Genomic DNA, 20,121 nt, shown 5'->3' with positions numbered 1-20,121 from the left:
TGAGGTGCCAAGGTGGCCAGAAAGGTCACCACATGGATCACATCAGCACTAACGGGATGAACGTTCCTAGCCATAGATCAGCTATGCCATCTGGCTCAAGCTGCTCTATAGGACTTAGCTGTCTTGGGGACCCAGGACTCCGCAATGAAGTGCTCAGTGTCCTGTGATAATCCTGGCTTTCGCTAGACACCGTTGAAATCGGCCAAGCCATTAGCCTTAGCGATCCCTGATGGACCAGCGGAAGTGGCAGATACTCCGGATCCACTAAGATGCCCTGTCGATGGGAGGAGAAGGAGTAGGTCGGTGGCCGATAATTCTAAAAGATCAGGAAACCATGCTTGTCCCCTCCAGGCTGGAATAAATCAGTAGACTTGCCTGTTGTTGCTGCGTTTTTGCCAGCGTCTTTGTGATCATAGCAAAGGGGGGAAAGGCGTACTCTGTCTGCGGGCCCCAGGCTGGCAGAAATACATCCATTGCTGATGCTTCTGAGTCCGGTCTCCAACTGTAAAAGTGCAACAGTTTGCAGTTCACTCTGCTCGCAAAATGATCTGTCTCCCAAGGTCCCCCCAATTCCATCAACTTGCAGAGCGCTGACGTGTGTAGCTGCCATTAGCTGGAGTCTCTGAGGTACCTGGAGTTTCAGTCCGCCAATGGATTGGCCAGGCCCCGCAGGTACTCTGCGGTCATGCTTACAGTCCTTTCCAGACAGAGTTACGAGAACTCCTTGGCTAGTTACGCTAGCATCCTGAACCTGGTGCCTCGGAGCCAGTTGGTGTACTACACGGCTGAAACATTGTCCATCTTCAGGAGGTTGGGTCCAGATCTTAATCACAAAGGAACCAGCAGCAATTGATGTGGAGCTCAGTTTCTTTCGTCGACCATCTCGCTCAGGTCAGATCGCTCTGCAGCGGGCTCCTCAACTTTGCATGCTGGAATCCAACTCTATTATCAGATCTGGAGAACACCCGAAAATGGCCTTCCTGTTCCAGGTTTCCATTTACTGAAACCACCAGGACAACTCTGTCCTCACCCCTTTTCATGCATGGTGACTTCAATCTTCATCTTACAACTGCTCATAATTCTTGTGCTCTTAACCCAATTCTTGAATCCTATCATCTGTTTCAGTTGCCCACTCCCACTTCTCACCAATCTGGCTCCTTTTTGGATCTGATTTTCTCCTCTATACCTGCCTAGTCTACTATTTCTGCTATTCCTCTTCCTTTGTCTGACCAACTCCTTCTTTCTTTTTCTCTCTCTTTTCCCAAATCTATATCTCTTTCTCCTTCCCCCTTAATGTTTTCTCGTTGTTATCTTAGGAATTATAATCCATCTATGTTTGTCTCCGCCCTCAGTTCTGTTCTTCCTTCACTCCCCCAGTTCTCTGCCCTCTCAGCAGAATTTGCTGTGGACACTCTTTCCTCTGGTCTTCAATCTACATTGGATCTTCTTTACCCGTCTCATCCAATCTCCCCTTCTCAAAAGACTCCCCAACCCAGGTTCACTCCTCACTCCTTCTCGTCGCTCATTTCAAACTCTGCTCTGACAGGTCGGATGTCGATGGAAAAAATCTCATTCCCCTTTAGATCTTGAGTCTTTCACCTATCTTCACACTCTCTACAACAAATCTCTACTATCTGCAACGCAACACTACTACTCTAATCTTCTTACTAATCTTTCTTCTTACCCCAGAAGACTGTTTTCAGAACTGAATCACCTTCTTTCTCCCCCACCAGATCCTTCCCTTTCCTCCTCTCTCTCCTGATGACTTTGCTACCTACTTTACTACTAAAGTAGTTCATATTGGATCATCTTGTTCACTAGTTTCTGAAGGTACAACTTTCAACATCCCCTGCCCCTTTCCTCTGCCTTCTTTTCTATCTCTTCCTTTTCTACCCTCACTGATACTGACACTTCTCTTTTTCTTGCCCGTACTAATTCTACAGCTGATTCTAAGGAACCCGTCCCATCCTCTTATTCCTAAAGTCTTTCCTCCTCTTATCCCTTTGCTTACCTCTCTAACAACTCATTTTTGTCTATCACCTTTCCTACTTCCTTTAAATCTGCCACAGTCATTCCTGTCTTAGAGAAACCCCTCTCTTGAACCCTCTAATTTGGTCCTATCTCTCTCCTACCTTTTCTACAAAAATCCTTGAAAGAATTGTTTACTCTCAATTTCTTTCCTTTCTAAATCTCCACTCTTTACTCCCTCCCTTGGAATCTGGTTTTTGACCTTTTTATTCAACCAAAATGGCTTTACTTTCTGTAACTGATTCCCTCCTTTCCACTCGCTACACTAAGAACTCCTTTCTTCTTATTTGACTTGACCACTCAGCTGCTTTCGACACTGTCAATCACCACATTCTTTCCTGTTCACAATTGGTTCTGTTCCTATCCATCTCACAGCACATACTCTGTGTCTTGTGCTGGACAGTCGTCCATCTCTCTCCCTCTTTGCTTTGGGATCCCCAGTGGGTCCGTTCTCAGCCATTTATGATTCTCTCTATACACAATTCCTCTATCGGCTATTATTTCTTCTTATAATCTCAGTTCCTGCATTCACAACTCTCTTCTTGTCCTTCCTCTATCAAGTCTTCCCAATTTTTACATCTGAACTCATCTAACATGGAAATTCTATTTTCTTTCCTTTTTCCTGCATTCTGCCTCCTATTCCTCCCCCTTCCATTCTTTACCCCCAACTCAGCTACCTTTATCCAGTTTTGCTTGGAATCTTGGTGTAATTTTTTACCCTTTTTTTGTCTTTCTCCTCTCACATCCTTGCCATTTCCATCTTTTCAATATATGTAAAGCTTTCCCCTTCTTAACCTTTAGGGCAACCAAACTTATTGTCTCCAGTTTCATCTTGGCCCAACTCGATTACGGATCCTTTCTAGTCTGAGTCTCCCCGTCCCTTCTCTTGCCCCATTTCGGTCGATTTACTACTCATCCATCTATCTTACCTGTTCTCTTCCTTATCGTAGTACCATCTCTACTGCTCTTGACTCTCTTCAATGGTTATCCTTTGAACATCGTCTTCCATATCATTTTCTTTCTATTGTCTTTGAATGCCTTTATGGCACAGCTCCCCCCTCTTTCTTGGTACCAACCACCACTTCTTCTCTGCTCCCAATCCATTTTCCTCATCTCAGTTCCTCACCCTCCCTATGCCCAATCATGTTTCCGCTCTTTCTCCTTACTGGCCCCAAAACTCGGGATCTCTCTGCCTCTATCTATTTGTTCTCTTGATTCATTTGAATTATTTTGCTCTCACTTGAAATCTCATCTTCTTTCCTCGATGTACAGATGTCACTCTGATGGGGCCCCTAGGGGACCCTCCCGTATGGAAACAAGGCACAATCACCTCACACAAACTAATACACCAGACCCAAGGTTCGATTCCCAAAATCTAGGGTTTATTGCAAAGCAAATAGTCTCAGTCGGCCGACTGGGTCTAACGTCCCACAACGTGTGTCATCCAGACCTTCTGGGACGCAAGAGAGCGAGCATTCTACATCAGTTACATATATACAAAATGATCATCTCATTATCAGTAGCAACACATTCAAAACCGCCCATAATGTATCTTTCTTTGCAATTGTTTCAATGATTGATAATTATGACGAATATGACACCCTTCAGACATTTATTCAGCAACAGTTTGCAATTTGCGAAGTCGCAGACACCATTCTTCGTTTTAGGGAACATAATGCTCTTGTTCTTACAAGCAAGTTGCATGCAGGGGAGAGACACATTCCAGGCCTCACTATCTTCTAGTTTCTATTCGTGGGCTCAGTGAAGGGGGGCCGCAAAAGAGAGCATAATTCAAGCCATTCATTGTTAATTTCTCCCATTTCTGCCGCACCAGCGGGACCAGCTGGCACCTGCGTAATGATTAAATGCCTTGCTGCTTACTTCCAAGGACTTGTGAGGGAGGAGAACGAGGCATTGCTGTCTGGGTTGTCTGTGCTGTGTTTCAACATGTAACTTGTGGCCTTGCTCTATGCATGAGCAAGAACAAAATAGAATTCACTTACAGCAAAGCAGTTTGAACAGAAAAGCATGAAAGCGAAAGTTACTCAAAATGGCGAATTCTATTCCTACAATATGGACCCTCCCTGGTTACGCTCATGAGTCTGTACCAATAATGCTGAACATATGATGCAGTTGGTTTTCGGCCAACAAAATATACCACCTATGTCATGGGAGGGTAATTTCTAGACTCACAACTCTTTTTCATTATTATGTACCGTTCCCTGCCTGTTGGCTTTTGACATTGTTAAGCGCTTTGGGGTAAAGTGCTATATAAGCACAAATAAATTAAATTAAATGAGACAAAGGTACCCTCTGATCGTAGGTCAGGCCCCTCCTCAGATGCTGAATTTTGATGCGCTGCAAGGCTCAATACCAGAGCGGCCCTGCAAAGTTTGCCTGAATGGAGGAAGCTAGGCGCCTGATTATCCATGCCAGTTCCCTCAGGGATATGCTATCCCTGGCTAAGATCACTCTGATCACCTTCTTGCTGGCATTGATGTTGCTCAAAGTGAGACTCAATGTTCCCTGGACTCGGACTGCGTCTATTACGAACCCCAGAAATTCTAACCTCTGAGTGGGGCTCATCACAATTTTTCACCAGAAATCCTAATTCCTATAGGAGATAGGTCGTCTCTTTCACCTGAGAGCAAAGTAGTTGCTTGTCCTGTGCCATAATGCAGATGTCGGCTAGGTAGACTATTAACCTGACTCCCCTCTTGTGCAACCTGGTGCCTACTGGTTTGAACAGTTTGGTAAAGCACCAAGGATCTGAAAAGAGCCCTAACGGGAGGCAGGTAAACTCCCAGCAGCGTCCTTGCTAGGGGAACTACAGGTAGCGCAGTTATGGCTGAAAAAATGGTACTGCCAAATAGGAGTCTATGAGGACAAGCCAATCCCCTCTTTGCAGGGCATCTCAAAGGAGGTCAATACCATGCATCTTGAAGTGTCTATGTATCAATGAGGCATTGAGGGTCTTGAGCTTGATGACGGGTCTTACTTTGAGCTTTCTTTTGACCAGAAAGAGGTTTCTCACAAACCCGTCCAACTCGCATCTGGCTGGGGTGATACCAAGCTTTCTCTGCAGGTCGTTGACTTCTTTTGTCATCAACTCCTGATCCTCTTCGGAGAGAGGAAAATTGGTACCGGAAGGTGCTCTTGAATGGGTTCCGGATAAAACTCTAGGTGAAACCCTTGTACTGTCTCTAAGATCCAGGCGTCTTTGGTAAGACTGCCAGGTTTTAAGGTGCGCTGCTAGTCTGCCACCAATAATGGGAACCCCTGTGCTTGCATGCACTCTGCTTGCTGCTTCGCTTACTCTCATCTGGGGTGGTGGCTTGCTGTGCATTGCTGCCTCTCCATCTTCTGCCTCTGCTCCTACCCCAGAGGGGAAACAGTGATTTGGCTTCCTGTCTTGGCCTCGCCACATGGTCTTATAATAGGGACTTTTAGCTGCCCCACAGCTGGCAGAATGGCCCCAGCCTCTGCCAGCCCTTCATAAAAATTTAGGGACGAAGACTCTTTTCAACAATGCCTTGTCATTGTGTCCAAGGCAGCATAGGCACGTAGCCATGTCCTTGAGGAAGGCTTTGCTGAAAAGCTGTCCTTTCGCTGCCACTGTGGCTTCAGAGGAGGCTAACTCTCCCAGTTTGGGATCAATTTTGACTAGAATCGACGTCCTGCGCTCTACTGCTATAGCATAATTCGCATTGCCGATTAGACAGACTGCTCTCTGGGCCCATCCTGTGGGTATATGTGGAGCGATCGGCATGCTGCTTTACTTCGCCTCTTCAGCCATCTGAAGGATCTTTGCCAGAGATCGTATTGTGTCCAGCAGTTTATTCTGGCATGTTCTCCAGGATCTGTCTATGCCTTTTTTTAATGTCTCTTCCGTACATCCCCATGAGGATCAGCATCCTGGAGTCTATCTGAGGTGTCTCTGCCTCCTTACCTTGTAGCAATGGTCTGGGACATTCGGTCTTGAGCTTGTTTTTGGCTATTTTTTGCAGAGGCGTGCAAAGGATGGCTCATACTCAGAGGACCTTAGGTGCACAAGCAAGTCTGGGTTAAATTCATCACCAGACAGCCCATGTCCCTTGTCCTCCTTCCTACTCTTGCGCTTTTTGCCCTTCTTGGACAGTTGATCCTCCTTGCTTAGGGCTGAACTTGTGGAGTCTTAGGATATGTTCAGGTTCCACGTCACTCGAATAGGGAGGCAATATGAAGGATCCTTCACCCTAAAAGTCTTCCTCTGGGCTAAAGGGTCTGTGTCAGGTTTCGGCTTCATTCTATTGTTCCGGGGCGTATGTCACGCAATATCCAACATCAACCCTCCAATAATTTTGCCGGCAGAGCATACAAGACGAGTAATAACACTGGCCTTTTTAAAACCTTGGAAGCTGTCATGGAAATGCTGGCTTTCTGCCAGTGCTTCCTGGTCCCGCTTTGCACGCTGATGGTGTTCCGGCTTCTGCCAGCTGACAGGCCTTCTTAAGCTCCTCCTTTTCATTGTTTCGGTGCTTCTGAATGACAAATTCTAGTGGCGCTACTTTTGACTCTTCGTACCTTGCTCCTGCTCCGGTTACCCCTGTCTTGATCTCCTTTGCTTTGACCCGGACCGCCTACTGTTTTTGCTTCGCTTCCCGTCTTACCTGCATTAAAGATTCTGGCCGCTCGACCTCGGACCGCCTCAGGAACTGCTCTGTTTTTGCCATGGTACTTTGCTGCCCGGCTTGCTGCTGAACTCGGACCGCTACACGATTTGCTTTGTCACCTCCCTTTGCGCCTTGCGGACTGATCTGGTTATTGACCTCGGACTTCTTAAGGATCTTGTTTTCTCATATGAACCGTGCTCCAGGAATTATTTCCTTTTTCTTTTTTTTACCTTGGATTCTGCTCTCTGCTAGCTAATGGACTAATATTGGGACTTTATATTCAGTGCATACATGAACTAGAGACTGTCTTTACGTACGTATAGGCGTCCTCATGCCGTCGGGCTAGGGTTCCTTGGATATTGGACTCTGTACAGTCTTCTGGACCAGCTATCCTGTTTTTGGACATTTATTCGGAATTTCCGTTATTCAACCTTAAGACTGCCAATACGGTAAGCCTCTTGTTATCACCACCGCTTTCCTGTCATTCCTGTAGATTAGTAGTTGACCTTGTCTTGGGTTGTTTTGCAGCTACACCCCTGCTGGCTGCCTACCTCTTGTCTATCAAAACCAAAGACCTGTCAGACTATTCCAGGTCAGTGTTGATAGCTCTTACCAAGGATTTCTTTGTTTTTACTATTGCTTTTCTTGCAGGGAGTTTGGGTCTCCACCGGTACTTCTGGCTGCACCTGTCCACTCTTGCTGTTCCGGAAAATCGCTTGGCATTCCATCTTCCCGCAAATAGACAATTCTGGTTGTTCGTTTCTTCAATCAGATTAGTACATTGGCAGGAAGAATTCCATGACTACACTACGAGCTCAAGAGTACCTCTGACAGTCTGCTTTTGGCCTTGCTACGGCAATGGGTTCTTATTCACTCACAGGAAATAGCAGAGATAGCAGGTCTAGTATCCCTGCGCGGTTCTGCAGGTTTCTGTTCTTCCCCGTCTTCCCTTCTTGGGAATTCTTGGATCTGCCTCTGTCCTCTTGGGAAAAGGTGATCCAGTCTTCCGAGATGCCAACCTTTCTGTTAAGGGGCCATAGCCCAGTGAAAACTGCCTTCCTCACCCAGTGATCAAGTGCAGAGTCTCTGAAGGAGCTAGAGCTTCCCAGCCTTGGTGACTCGCTGTTGCTGGAGCTCTCTTGCCCCTTACATTGTATGCACTTCCCAGTGTTGTGAGTTAATGGATGAACGTGGCTTTGCCATCACAGATTCGCCTGGCGAGGTGGCTGCAGCAGTTGGACTTTTGTCTGATCCTGTAAGTGTCCTCAGTGAGGAGAGAACCAAATATATATATTGCTGAGTTCTGCTCCCAGCTACTGTGAGCACAGCGGCCTGTAAGTGGTGCTGTCCTAAGATGCTCTGTGTCAGCTGGAGCACCATTATGATGGCTCATTAAATGGGCTTGTGGCAGTCCGTGTCCTGGGGGGCCACTTATTTGTCTATATATTCTGCCGGAGCACGAATTGAGGAGGTTCTTAGCCTGACGCTCTACATAGAAGGCTGTGTTTGCACGCTGTTAGATATGAGCTGGAGCTCCCCGTGGTGCGAGGGAGCTCTGGTGCGCCATGCGAAGTCTTCAGGGCTGTGGTGCATGAAAATCAGACACGTCCACACAGTGTGAGGGCTAGTGCGGAACTATCCTGCCTGCTGGCTCTTTATTTCCTGTGCGTCACGTCCCGCATGTGGGGTGACGTGATGCATACACAACACACGTGGTCCAACACAGGGACACGGTGCCAGAACTGTTATCAGGACCGTTACGCTTGGTGCCCCTCACTTCCTATGTCCGTGGTGGGAAATGAAATGTTCCAGCTCGGGAGAGCCAGACACCTGTGAAATACATATATTGTAAATAGACAAAAAAATAATATGCCTCACAACCTAAAGATTATCTAACATTAAGCTTCTAACACGCTGCTAATGAAGGCTCGTGCTTTCTGACTAGAATTCACACACTGTGCAGTGCTGTACTTATGTACTTATCTGCTGCTTCAGCAACAAAGAAAGGAATGGACTTGATGAGTTATGTCGCTGCAGTCCTCATGATTGCTTAAGGAAGTCATGTGAAGCACTAGCTCAGAGCATTCAAGTTTAAACTACAAAAGAGAGTACTTTAATTGTGTTTCTTTGTTAAGTTTTTATGGTTGAAGCTTTATTTTGCATACATGCCAACCCTCCCTGTTGCGTAGTGTATACGCATTGCTGCGCATGCGCGAGCGGCAAAGAGACTCGCACATGCGCTGTTAAAATAAAGACGGTCCGCCGGCAGTTGTAGCCGGGGACCCGAGCAGAACACACGCGTCCTGTGTGGTCCCTAGCGTGTGCATGCGTGCCTGCGTGTGAGTGCCGGTGGGGGCCCTGGGCAGCCCGCACCATATCACATTGGCGACAAGGACAACTCCGGAGCATTACATCACCTTTCCGAAGGCATCGGAGATGGAAGCGTTGCTCCATGTCGACACGGACTTGCGCGTACGGCCGGTGGCCATTTTGATTCCATTGAGGATCGCAGCGGTTGCGGCCCAGGAGGGTGCTCGTGCGCCGGCTGCAATCCCCATTGCCTGATAAGCACATTTTTGGAACTTTCCACAGCCCTAGCTCACTGCAGGGCTGTGGCATCAACAAAAAAAACACTGTAGAAGACAAGAAGAACAAAAAGGGGTGCCTAGAACTTTCCATGCCTAGACCCACAGGGTTCTCCCTGTGTATCCATTGGTGTTGGACTCCCACTATCTCATATGGTGCCTGGGTCATCTCTCCACATTCAAGAAGCAACAATCTGTGAGTACTCTGCCTGGCCTTCATCATGGGTGAGGAAGGAGAAGGATAGGGCGCCCCTGCGCCTGTCCCACGCAGGATGCACAGCACATTAGCCCCCATGCCCGAATTTGACACTACTGGTCCACCATCCAAAATGGGGCCGAAAAGGCTCCTATAGGTCAAGAAACTTGAAATGTTTTTCAGGGCCTCTGGGGAGGAGGATGACAACGCGAAAATTGCCATCATGGTGTACTCTGCAGGCACGGAGGTCCACAGAATTTATGATTCTCTCAATATCCCGGTAGTCACTTATGATGCCGTGAAGCAGGCCCTCCGAGATAATTTTCTGCCCATGACAAATGTAGACTTTGGCAGATTTGTCATGTGTGTGGAAAAGCAGCAAGAAGAGGAGTCGCTGGACCAGTTATGTACGAGGCTGAGGCACCTAGCAAGCTCCTGCAGGTGGGTGAATGAGGAGGAGATGGTCTGGAACCAGCTACTGCAAGGGTGCAGTTTGGGGAAGCTAAGGAGGCAAGAACTGAGAGAGCCTGGTCTGACCCTACAGCAAATCCTTGACACAGGGAGAGCTTACGAACTGGCGGAGGCCAGGGGGGTGAAGATGGATGTGGCCACACCCCCTGGCAAGGGCGAAGAAGCATTCGCTATTGGGCGCTCTGCCCCAGGGAGGGCGCGATGGACACCAAGGCGGGGGGATGGTCCTTCTGTGCCTGGCAACGCACAGTCGTGCCCCTATTGTGGTTATGACCTGCCACATGTGGGGGAGTGCCCAGCAAAGACGCGTGTCTGTGGCCGGTGTGGCACACCGGGACATTACGCAAGGGTGTGCAGGGCATCCACCCCGGTAGCGGCATCGAGGGGACCAGCGAGAATTGGAGGGAGCAACACCCGTAGAGTGAGGGAGTGTCGTCAGTCGAGCAAGGCCTGCAGGACCTAAACATTGCAGAGGAGGAAGAAGAGGAAGGGGAGATCTTCTTCATCTCAAGCATCGCCACTGGTCCCAGAGGAAGCCGACAACCGACATGCACAGTAAACATCGGGGAGGTTCCGACCCCAGTTCTCAAAGATACGGGGGCGTCAGTTTGTGTGCTAGCGACTGAACATTATGAAGCTCTCCCAGGCCCTCCTGAGTTGGTTGAGTCCAAGGCGCTGATATATGCTTTTGGGGGAAACACGCCACTCCCAATCCAGGGAGTGTTTGTGGCGCTAGTGTCCCATGGACAGAGCAAGATTAAGGTGAGGTTCTTCATGACAAGCGTGAGCCCGCACTCTCCCCTAAGCTGTGCCGCCTCCGATGCCCTAAATATAGTGCACTTCATGCTTGCCGTTTATCACACGGACCTAGAGTGCCTACTGCAGCATTTTGACACCATCTTCCAAGGGATCGGGAAGCTCAAAGGGGATCCCATCAGGCTTCACATTGACGGGTCGGTGAGGCCAACAGCACTCAAACATCGCTGGATCCCGTTCCACCTGAGGGCACAGGTGGAGAAGGAGCTACAGACACTCGTTGACCTATACTTTATTAAGAGAGTGGAAGGCCCGACTCCTTGGGTTTCTCCGATTGTGGTCGCCCCAAAGCCCAAACAGCCAGGGTTTCTCCGATTGTGGTCGCCCCAAAGCCCAAACAGCCAGGAGCAGTCCGCATCTGTGTGGACATGAGGTCGCCGAACATGGCAATCAAAAGGGAACGGCATCTCACGCCCACCCTGGATGACATTGTCGGTGAGCTACAGGGGGCTAGAGTCTTTTTGAAACTGGATCTGAGGTCCGGCTACCATCAACTGGAGCTTCACCCCGAGTCAAGATACATTACCACCTTTACGACTCACGAGGGGCTGTACCAGTTTAAGAGGCTCAGCTTCGGGGTCTCGTCGGCAGCGGAAGTTTTCCAGAACGCCATCCAGGGAGTTCTGTCGGGGCTAAAAGGGGTGATCAACATGTCGGACGACATCCTGGTGTTCGCAAGGTCGGAAGCTGAGCACCTGAAGCGCCTGGAGAGCACTCTAGAGAGACTTTGAAGCATGGGACTAACCCTGCACCGGCAAAAGTGTGAATTTTTGAAAGACCGGATAGAATTTTTCGGGTTTGTGTTCCACGCCGGGGGCATCTCACCTGACCCCGAGAAGGTATGGGACATTCAAGAGGCGGCCCCACCGGAGTCACCCACGGAAATTAGGAGCTTCCTGGGCATGGTCAATTACTGTGGACGATTTATTCGCGACTTGGCCTCGCTGTCGGAACCCTTGCGGGCTCTGACCAGGACTGATGTGGCCTGGACCTGGATGGAGAAAGAGCAAAGAGTGTTCGCCGACATCAAGAACGCCCTATCGGTGCAAGAGACGATGGCGTATTTCAATCCAGACCGGGAGTCGGAGATCGTGGTGGACGCCAGCCCGGTGGGACTGGGGGCGGTCCTCATGCAGGCGGACCCGCAAGGGACCATGCAACCCATTGCCTATGCCAGCAAGGCGCTCAACGAGACTGAGAGGCGATATTCGCAAATTGAGCGCGAGGCCCTGGCCATCTTATGGGGCTGTAAGCATTTTCGGATCTACATTCTAGACAAGCCTGTAGTCGTCGTGACAGACCACAAGCCCCTAATTCCGATCATGTCCGGGGCATCGTCCAAGCCCCCGCCGCGCATCGAGAGGTGGACGCTCTCGCTCATGGAATACAGAGTCAAGTTGCTGTATCGTCCCGGTACACACAATTCAGCGGACTATCTGTCCCGCCACCCGGGGGGGGGGCGCCCCCGAGACTCTGCGGAGGTGGCAGACTGCATGGAGGCGGTGCACCTAGTGGTGGAGACGGCGCTGCCGGTAGCCCTGGCACGCCAAGAGATTGCGGATGAGTCAAATGCGGATGAGATATTCCTGATAATCAAGGAAGCCGTGGCCAGTGGAGAGTGGCGTGAAGTGCACTTGAACAACGCCAGGAGAGACTGGGGGGCACGGAAGGATCTGCAGGCTCTCTGGAGGGTATGCCACGAGCTGTCGGTGTTGGATGACGGTCCTTTGTTGAGGGGGCACCAGATCGTTGTCCCACGAGCACTGTTGGGCAAGGTATTGCAGCTCGGCCACAAAGGGCACCAAGGAACTGCGAAGACAAGGGCACGCCTCAGGTTGAAGGTGTGGTTCCCGGACCTAGAGAGCAGGGTGGACGAATTTGTGAGAGCGTGCATACCTTGCCAGGCGGCGAGTTCAGTGGAGAGAGAGCCGCCCATCCAGGCCATGGAAAGAAGTAAACTCCCGTGGGGGACGGTGCATGCGGACTTCGGGTCCACAGGCCGAGGAATGTACTTTTTGGCAGTGGTGGACCAGTGGTCACGCTATCCCGAGGTGGAGCTGGTGGAATCCACGGCCAGTGACCACACCATCCTGGCCCTGGAGAAGATGTTTGCCACCCATGGGTTCCCCGTCGAGATCTGCTCGGATAACGGAGCGCCGTTCCAGAGGCAGCCATTTGCTCAGTACTGTGAGGAAAAGGGGATCAAACATCGAAAGGTCACACCACTCTGGCCGAGGGCAAATGGTGAGGTGGAACGCTTCATGTGGATGCTGAATAAAGTGTTTTGAATATCGCTGAATGGAGGAGAGGAACTCCGACGCAACCTGTTTGACTTTCTGCGCGAATACCGCACGACCCTGCATCAGTCTACGGGGGTCGCACCAGCAGAGGCCCTCTTCAAACGGGCTCCTAGGGGTCTACAGGCTGAAGTCAAAGGCCGCTGCCAGGGGGTGATTGATAACAACCGGGTGTGAGCAGAAAGTGCCACCCAGAACGAGCGGGAGAGCGTCAGGCGGAACCTGCCGGATAAGGCGATTGCTGTGGGTGACACTGTGCTGGTTCGGAACCAGAGGCCGGAAGGGAAGCTATCATTACCCTACGAAGCGCAGCCGTTGGGGGTGACCCACGTCAAGGGGTCCATGGTCACAGCAGCCAATGCCTGAGGCACGGTCAGGAGGAATGCATCGTTCTTTAAGCGGATTGAGGTGACACCCAACCCCGAAGTGAGCGAACCGCCGGGACAAGGGGCCAACACAGGATCTCCACCAAGGAACCATGGACCACCAGAGGCTCCCGAGACACTAGAGACGCCCCCAGAGGAGGCATGAAGGTACCCGAGCCGGGCGGGGCGCAAGCCGCCGCAGAGATTCCAAGACTTTATTATGGACTCTGCCTAGTAACAGGTAGAAGACTGTTAGTATAAGTTTGAACTGTTATTGTTGAATGCACCTGTAATAACTGTTTCTTGTTTGTGGGAAAAGTAGGGATGTTGCGTAGTGTATACACATTGCTACGCATGCGCGAGTGGCAAAGAGGTTTGCGCATGCGCTGTTAAAATAAAGACGGTCCGCCGGCAGTTGTAGCCGGGGACCCGAGCAGAACACACGCGTCCTGTGTGGTCCCTAGCGTGTGCATGCATGCCTGCGTGTGAGTGCCGGTGGGGGCCCTGGGCAGCCCCCACCATATAACACTCCCGATTTAGGCGGGAGACTCCCGATTTTTAGGTGAAAAATATTGCTATTTTTCACAGTCCCGCCTAAAATAACTGTAGCCCCAATGCATTACTATGGGGAAATATGCGTCTCCTGATTTCCCTGTGGAAATGTTTCCTGCCTCAAGTTGTGAAGTAAAGAAATAACCATACTGCGAGCCTAAGGCCTTGACATAGAATTCTGAAGAAACTGATGTGTATGAAACAGGAAGCAGGAATCCATGGGGGTATCTCTACGGACAAATAAATAATGCTATACAGAATGTCCTTACGGACAGGAAAGTTGGGTGTGAGGGGATAAAGGGGCAGCAACGTGACAGCCCCATGGAAGGGTCGTGAGAAAGACACAGTGTACAATTAGTTTTGATGTTGTACAAAATGCTCTGCAGCAGTATCGGAAGGTGGCGGCCCTGCTCTGTGAGCCACCGTTGTATAGGGAAGGGGAAGCTACTCTCTCTTAACACTTTGCCTCTCTCTTAACACTTATTCTCTCTTAAACCCTTAGTGCCACGCAGAGACGAAGAAGCCAATGGGATTGTGTGCCCAGCCTGCTACACGTCGTCCACAGAAGAATGCACAGGCCAGGGCACAGTGCAATGCAAGGGAGTGGAGAACCAGTGCATCAAGTACGGGATGCCAGTGGCAACAGGTAACACTACCAGGTCACTAACAGAGACAACCTTAAGGGCACTGCAGGACCTAGAGGAGCAGACAGGGGGAGCCAAGGGGCAGGCAGAGGGATCCAGGAGCAACCAGGATGCACTGCTAGGAGCGGGAAGGTCCACTGAGCTTCAGGTAGGGTCATGGGGGAATATGCAGTGATCTCTGAAGAACAAGAAGGGGGCACCGAGGAGTAGGCGTGGCACCCCAGAGGAGCAGGCGGGGAGCAGCACACATATTCAGTCTAGTACGAGGATCCGGTGGAATGTCGGATCATGTAGGTAATGGGAGCAGGGAAAAGATGCTATGGGGCAGATAGGGGACAGGAAGGATCCAGCGGGAGGTTCTTAAAGAGCAGACAAAGGGCACAGAAGAGCATCCTGGAGCATCAGGAAGCGGAAACAGCAATATGAGGTAGCTGGAATGGGGTATTCCAATAGCCTTGCTTTGGGAAAGGAGATACAGGCATGTGGTCTATTGGAAGCACAGGGAATGAATGAGCAGGCGATACTCGGGGGTAACAGGAAACATAGCGGAGCATGCAGTGGGTTCGGGGGAGCAAGCAAAGAAGCAGAGGAGAAGATTGTGAGATGCTGGGCTGAGGCACCAGAGAGATGATATGGCTGTATGTTGTATTGACGATCAGCAGGGCAGTAAGTAGGCAGGGGGCAAAGGTGTGAACACTAGGGGCACTGAAGAGCAGCCCTAGGCATTGTGCAGCAGGAGCCGGTCCACAGTATTACGAAGCAGGCAAGGATGACAATGCAAGGTGAAACATGTAGTAGTTAATACAATAGGCCCTGAGGAGCTGCACATTTGGGAAATACAGAGCACTCTGGAGGTGGAGAATAGTGGGCAGGAGTACTGAGGAGAAGTGATTGTGTCAAAGAATTGGCAGGAGACAAGGGGTGGCATGAAGATGGGCCAAGGATGGAAGAAAGTAGCACTGAGAAGAAGGTAGTGAACGTGGAGTAGCATGCAGCAACAAATGTGATGCAATGAGAGGGCAGTAAGGAGAAGGTAATGGACGTGGAGTCGCATGCAGCAAGAAATGTGATGCAATGAGAGGGCACTGAGGAGAAGTTAGTGTACGTGGAGTCGCATGCAGCAAGAAATGTGATGCAATTAGAGGGCACTGAGGAGAAGGTATTGAAGGTAGCATGCAGCAAGAAATGGGATGCAATGAGAGGGCAGTAAGGAGAAGCTAGTGGACGTGGAGTGGCATGCAGCAAGAAATGTGATGCAATTAGAGGGCAGTAAGGAGAAGCTAGTGGACGTGGAGAGGCATGCAGCAAGAAATGGGATGCAATGAGTGGGCACTGAGGAGAAGGTAGTGTACGTGAAGTAGCATGCTGCAAGAAATGGGATGCAATTAGAGGGCACTGAGGAGAAGGTAGTGGATGTGGAGTAGCATGCAGCAAGTAATGGGATGCAATGAGAGGGCAGTAAGGAGAAGGTAGTGGACGTGGAGCGGCATGCAGCAAGAAATGGGATGCAATGAGAGGGCAGTAAGGAGAAGGTAGTGGATGTGGAGTCGCATGCAGAAGGGACTGGGATGCGGGCAAAGGGCACTGAGGAGAAGGTAGTGGAGGTGGAGTGCGATACATCAGGGAATGGGATGCAGGAAGGGAGCACTGAGGAGAAGCTGGAGGCATTGTGGAGCACCAAGCGGGTACTGGAGAGAACAAGGCAGACGGTATTGTGCAGGAGGCAGATGCTACGTAGGGGTTTTGTGAGGGCTACTGAGGAACATATTGTGGGTACTAAGGGGCTGGCTGGGACATTGAGGATCAGGAAGTGGCATGGTGGGGCAGTCAGCGGGTAACAAAGAAGCAATTAAGAGCCCCGAGGATCAGACAGACGGAACATAGTGACAGAGAGCATCAAGTAGTTTTATTGTGGATCATGTCAGATGCAGAGCTGCAAGTAGGAATAATTGATGTGGTGATAACTGATATTTCTACTCTCAGGTGCTGACGCTCCTTACGCCATCAGGGGCTGTGCTAACAAGATCATGTGTGATACCAAAGGCAAACTGGCCTTCCCCAGCATCACTGCAGAACTGAAGAAATTTGAATGCAGCCATGGGAGTCACCTCCAGCATAACTTCTCCTTCTCAGCTCTCATTGGCCTCCTACTGTTGCTCAAACTGCTCTCCTAAACTCCCACATAAGCCCAACCAACACTGGGCCCAGCCTCACCAGACTCAACACAACCTGTATGGTTGAGCTATCGTCTATCCTCAAACACGCTTCCCCGCCGCGCATAGCATGCTGAAGGTACTCACCGCCCTTATACCTGCAGGGTTGGCACAGTGAACAGGGTGTTTCCGTTTATTAAGTCAGGCTTTGGTTCAGTGATGACAATGTAGTATAGTATCATAGATTTTGTTTTTGGGCTCTGGCAAAAGTTGGTGGTCTCTGCCCATTTTTTGCATAAGCCACATTTGACATTCATTTACCCACCTAAGCTACTGGAAAGATTTTAAAACAGAGAAGATTGAAATGGGTAATAAGTCAAGGCCTTCTACTGGAGAGGATCTTTGAGCCACAAAGGCAAATGTCCAGCTCATATAGCAACAATGACCTGTCATCTCCATTAGCATGGATATCTACTCTGAGCAGCAAAGGGTGTGATGAGTTCGGAGACGACACACTGTCATGCTCATCAGAGCTAATCATAGCACTGAGAAGTCATGGGTGTGAATGGTATAGATATGGTATGTACACATATCCATTATGGATGATCTCTGCACTAAGAAGTCAAAGGTCCAGCAGGTATAGACCCAATATCTTCCCGCGCCCATGAAAGATCCCCACTGCACTGAGCAGCTCAGTTGGTATAGTGATGATATGGTAGATATTATGGGTGAACTTTGTACTAAGAAGTTGAAGGACCAATTGGCATGAAGCCAATATGTGTTCATGTTCAGTAGAGGCGCCTAATGAACTGTGAAGCGTTATTAGTATAAAGACAATACAATTGCAATCCCATTATGGGTGATCGCTGTGCTGAGACCCAATGGCCTGCTTGGTATGGAGCCTATACCCTCCTTCCAATTAGGGGTGATATCATCACTGAGGTGCCAATGGTCCAATTATCCCAGATTGGTATCTTCTAATGCCCAGCAGAACGTATTTAGGTACTGGGAAGCCACTGATGTACTGCAAGAATCATTCTGTGCCCATTAATGGACCACTAAGAAGCCAATGGCCTGATTGGTTTAGAGAAGAAATCCTGCTAGGCCCATTGGGAATTATCTCTAAATAGACGCCAAAGGCAGCTATTGTAAAGAAAACATACTGTCTTTGTCAGTTTTGTCTTATTGTCTTTTTGAGGCCGAACCTCCACTGAGGGGCCGAGAAGATATATCAGAAAATATGCCACAAATCTGGATGGGAAGGGGTGCTATTTGCAATCTGAGTGTCTTTAGAGGTCTGTCCCTCTTGTTCAGCACCATGATGCTTTGTCCAGGTCTATATTGCTCTTAATAAGTAATGTACCGTACCATACCACAAATGAGTGGCTTTTGATTTCTATTAAAAAAGCAGGCAATGTCCCAATGCCATATTACTCATGAGCCCAGTGATGAGCGCACTTTACTGGTTGGTGAGTATGAAGGTATTGTACTAAAATTTACGTGAGCAACAAACTGTGGAGCCAACAATTGTATTGTCTAAAATACAGTATCCTTTAGCCATCAACACAGGGAATCTCCTGGCGGACAGGCCAGGGTCTAGATTCGTAAATGATAACCCCTCACACAGGACATGGGCTCAATACTTTACCTGAGAGGTCAAAGGTTGCATAGTTGCCAACAAGACCCATTCCAATCTGTAGGTGCTTATCCGGTCCTGGGTTTTTCTTTGCATTCTGGAACGTATAGTTCCAATTTCCCCATTATGAAACGCGGACTACAAGTCCCAGATTGCACAGGAAAAACCGAACTGGATGAGGACCTACAGATTGGAATGGGTCATGTTGGCAATTATGAGGGTGGCATTATATAATCCCTTCAAAGAGAGCAACAGGGGATGAACTGTGGAACTGATATCACCAGATGCCTTCTGTGAGAAGTGAACAGATGAAATGTGTGATTGAAATTAACAGAGCCCCTTCACGGAGTGGCAGGTGCCACGGTGACATCATCAGGTCTCTTCAGAGAGAGGGGGCCAATGTATGGCCCGAGGGGTTGTTATGCGATAATATCAATGAGGGTCAAAGAGTTGACTACATAGAATGAGTACATCTTTGTCGATAAACACAAGAGCAAACTGTTTTTAGCTGGGTGGGTAAATCTGAAACAAACCTGACAAGGTTTTTGCAAATTCAAAATACTCAACCATGAGCTAAAAATGCAATCCCAGACCCATATCCATCCTACGCTACAGGGACCACCGCACTCAGTGCCCCTATAATGTCTTCTTCCATGTTTGTTGATCTGCGGTAGGTGAAATGTGACTTTAAGCTCTCTGGGTGGACCAGGAGACAGAGGTTAGCCACTGTGAATTAGACATTGATTTTGTAACACACAGAAGTAGATGACTCAAAAGGAGTGGCTCCATGGTTTGGTGTCCACTGTGTCCCCTCCAATGGAGGTCTACGGCCGAGAGCAATAGATGCTGTCTTTCTCTGCTTTTAGCAAACAGTCTTCCTTTTAACATCAATCACTCTATATGTAAAAATATCAAGGCCCCCTAGCAGCTACGGAAGGTCAAGTCCCTCCAAATGTACATCTCTCTTTTATGGACCACCAAAGTGTGTCCCTATAACTAGAATAGTTGTCTTCCTTCCTCCCCTCTGTAGTGGAACACACAGCAGGGCACATAACCCATGACATAGTGTACTGGGAGGTTGGTGCTAGGCTCCTTCAGGGCACGCTGGTCAGATCACTGTGTGGTGACCACCAACTTGGCCGAGAAGCCTTGCAGGTGGATGGAGTTTGAGCGTTAGTGCACCTGTAGTTCAGTACCTACCCAGGACCTTGGGATCACCCAACTGACTGCTTCTTTCCATTTGCAATTTATTTTCACATACCTTTATGTCTACACTCTCTGAATGGTGGAACAGGTTTGCTAATTGAAAAAAGGCATGTGACCTTTGTGACGAGCACTGTTCATTTTCAATAAATAATATTTAACTCATTTGTTATGTATTTAACAAAGCATCTATCTTCTGTGCTGCATGGAGGATTGTATCTTGTGTACATCATTAAAACACAAATACATTCTGATAAGAAACAAACGTTGTGTTATTTACTGGAACATAGTCTTTGAGTATGTATCCTATATGTACAATACTCTAAGGATGTCTTTACGTTGCAAACTGAAACCCAGTGCCCCCTCTTCAAATATTGTCGATATACCGACACAAGAAGGCCACGAGGACACTGTTGAAGTAGCACAGTTTACAATGCTTTTAGCATCAATTCCAAATCGTTAGGTTGTTCAAAAGAATATATATGGCTGATAGCTGCAACGTGTTTATGTCATGTTAGGTACT

The 20,121-nt window shown here is 49.1% G+C and overlaps 1 protein-coding gene across 1 annotated transcript in view; it reads left to right on the top strand.

Moving 5' to 3' along the window:
* The window catches only part of PINLYP (phospholipase A2 inhibitor and LY6/PLAUR domain containing), a 118,828-nt gene extending 98,965 nt beyond the window's left edge, over positions 1–19,863 (top strand). The window contains exons 4-5 of the mRNA XM_069640869.1: positions 14,465–14,608; positions 16,590–19,863. Coding sequence (XP_069496970.1) covers positions 14,465–14,608; positions 16,590–16,780 — 335 coding nt within the window. The 3' untranslated portion in view covers positions 16,781–19,863. The remainder of the gene's footprint in view (positions 1–14,464; positions 14,609–16,589) is intronic.
* The last annotated feature ends 258 nt before the right edge of the window (positions 19,864–20,121 follow it).

The sequence above is a fragment of the Ambystoma mexicanum genome, chromosome 1q, assembly GCF_040938575.1.
Source record: "Ambystoma mexicanum isolate Mex_15411 chromosome 1q, UKY_AmexF1_1, whole genome shotgun sequence".
Lineage (NCBI taxonomy): Eukaryota > Metazoa > Chordata > Amphibia > Caudata > Ambystomatidae > Ambystoma > Ambystoma mexicanum.
The sequence above is the reverse complement of the archived record's forward strand: the minus strand, read 5'-3'. Positions and strand labels throughout refer to the sequence as shown.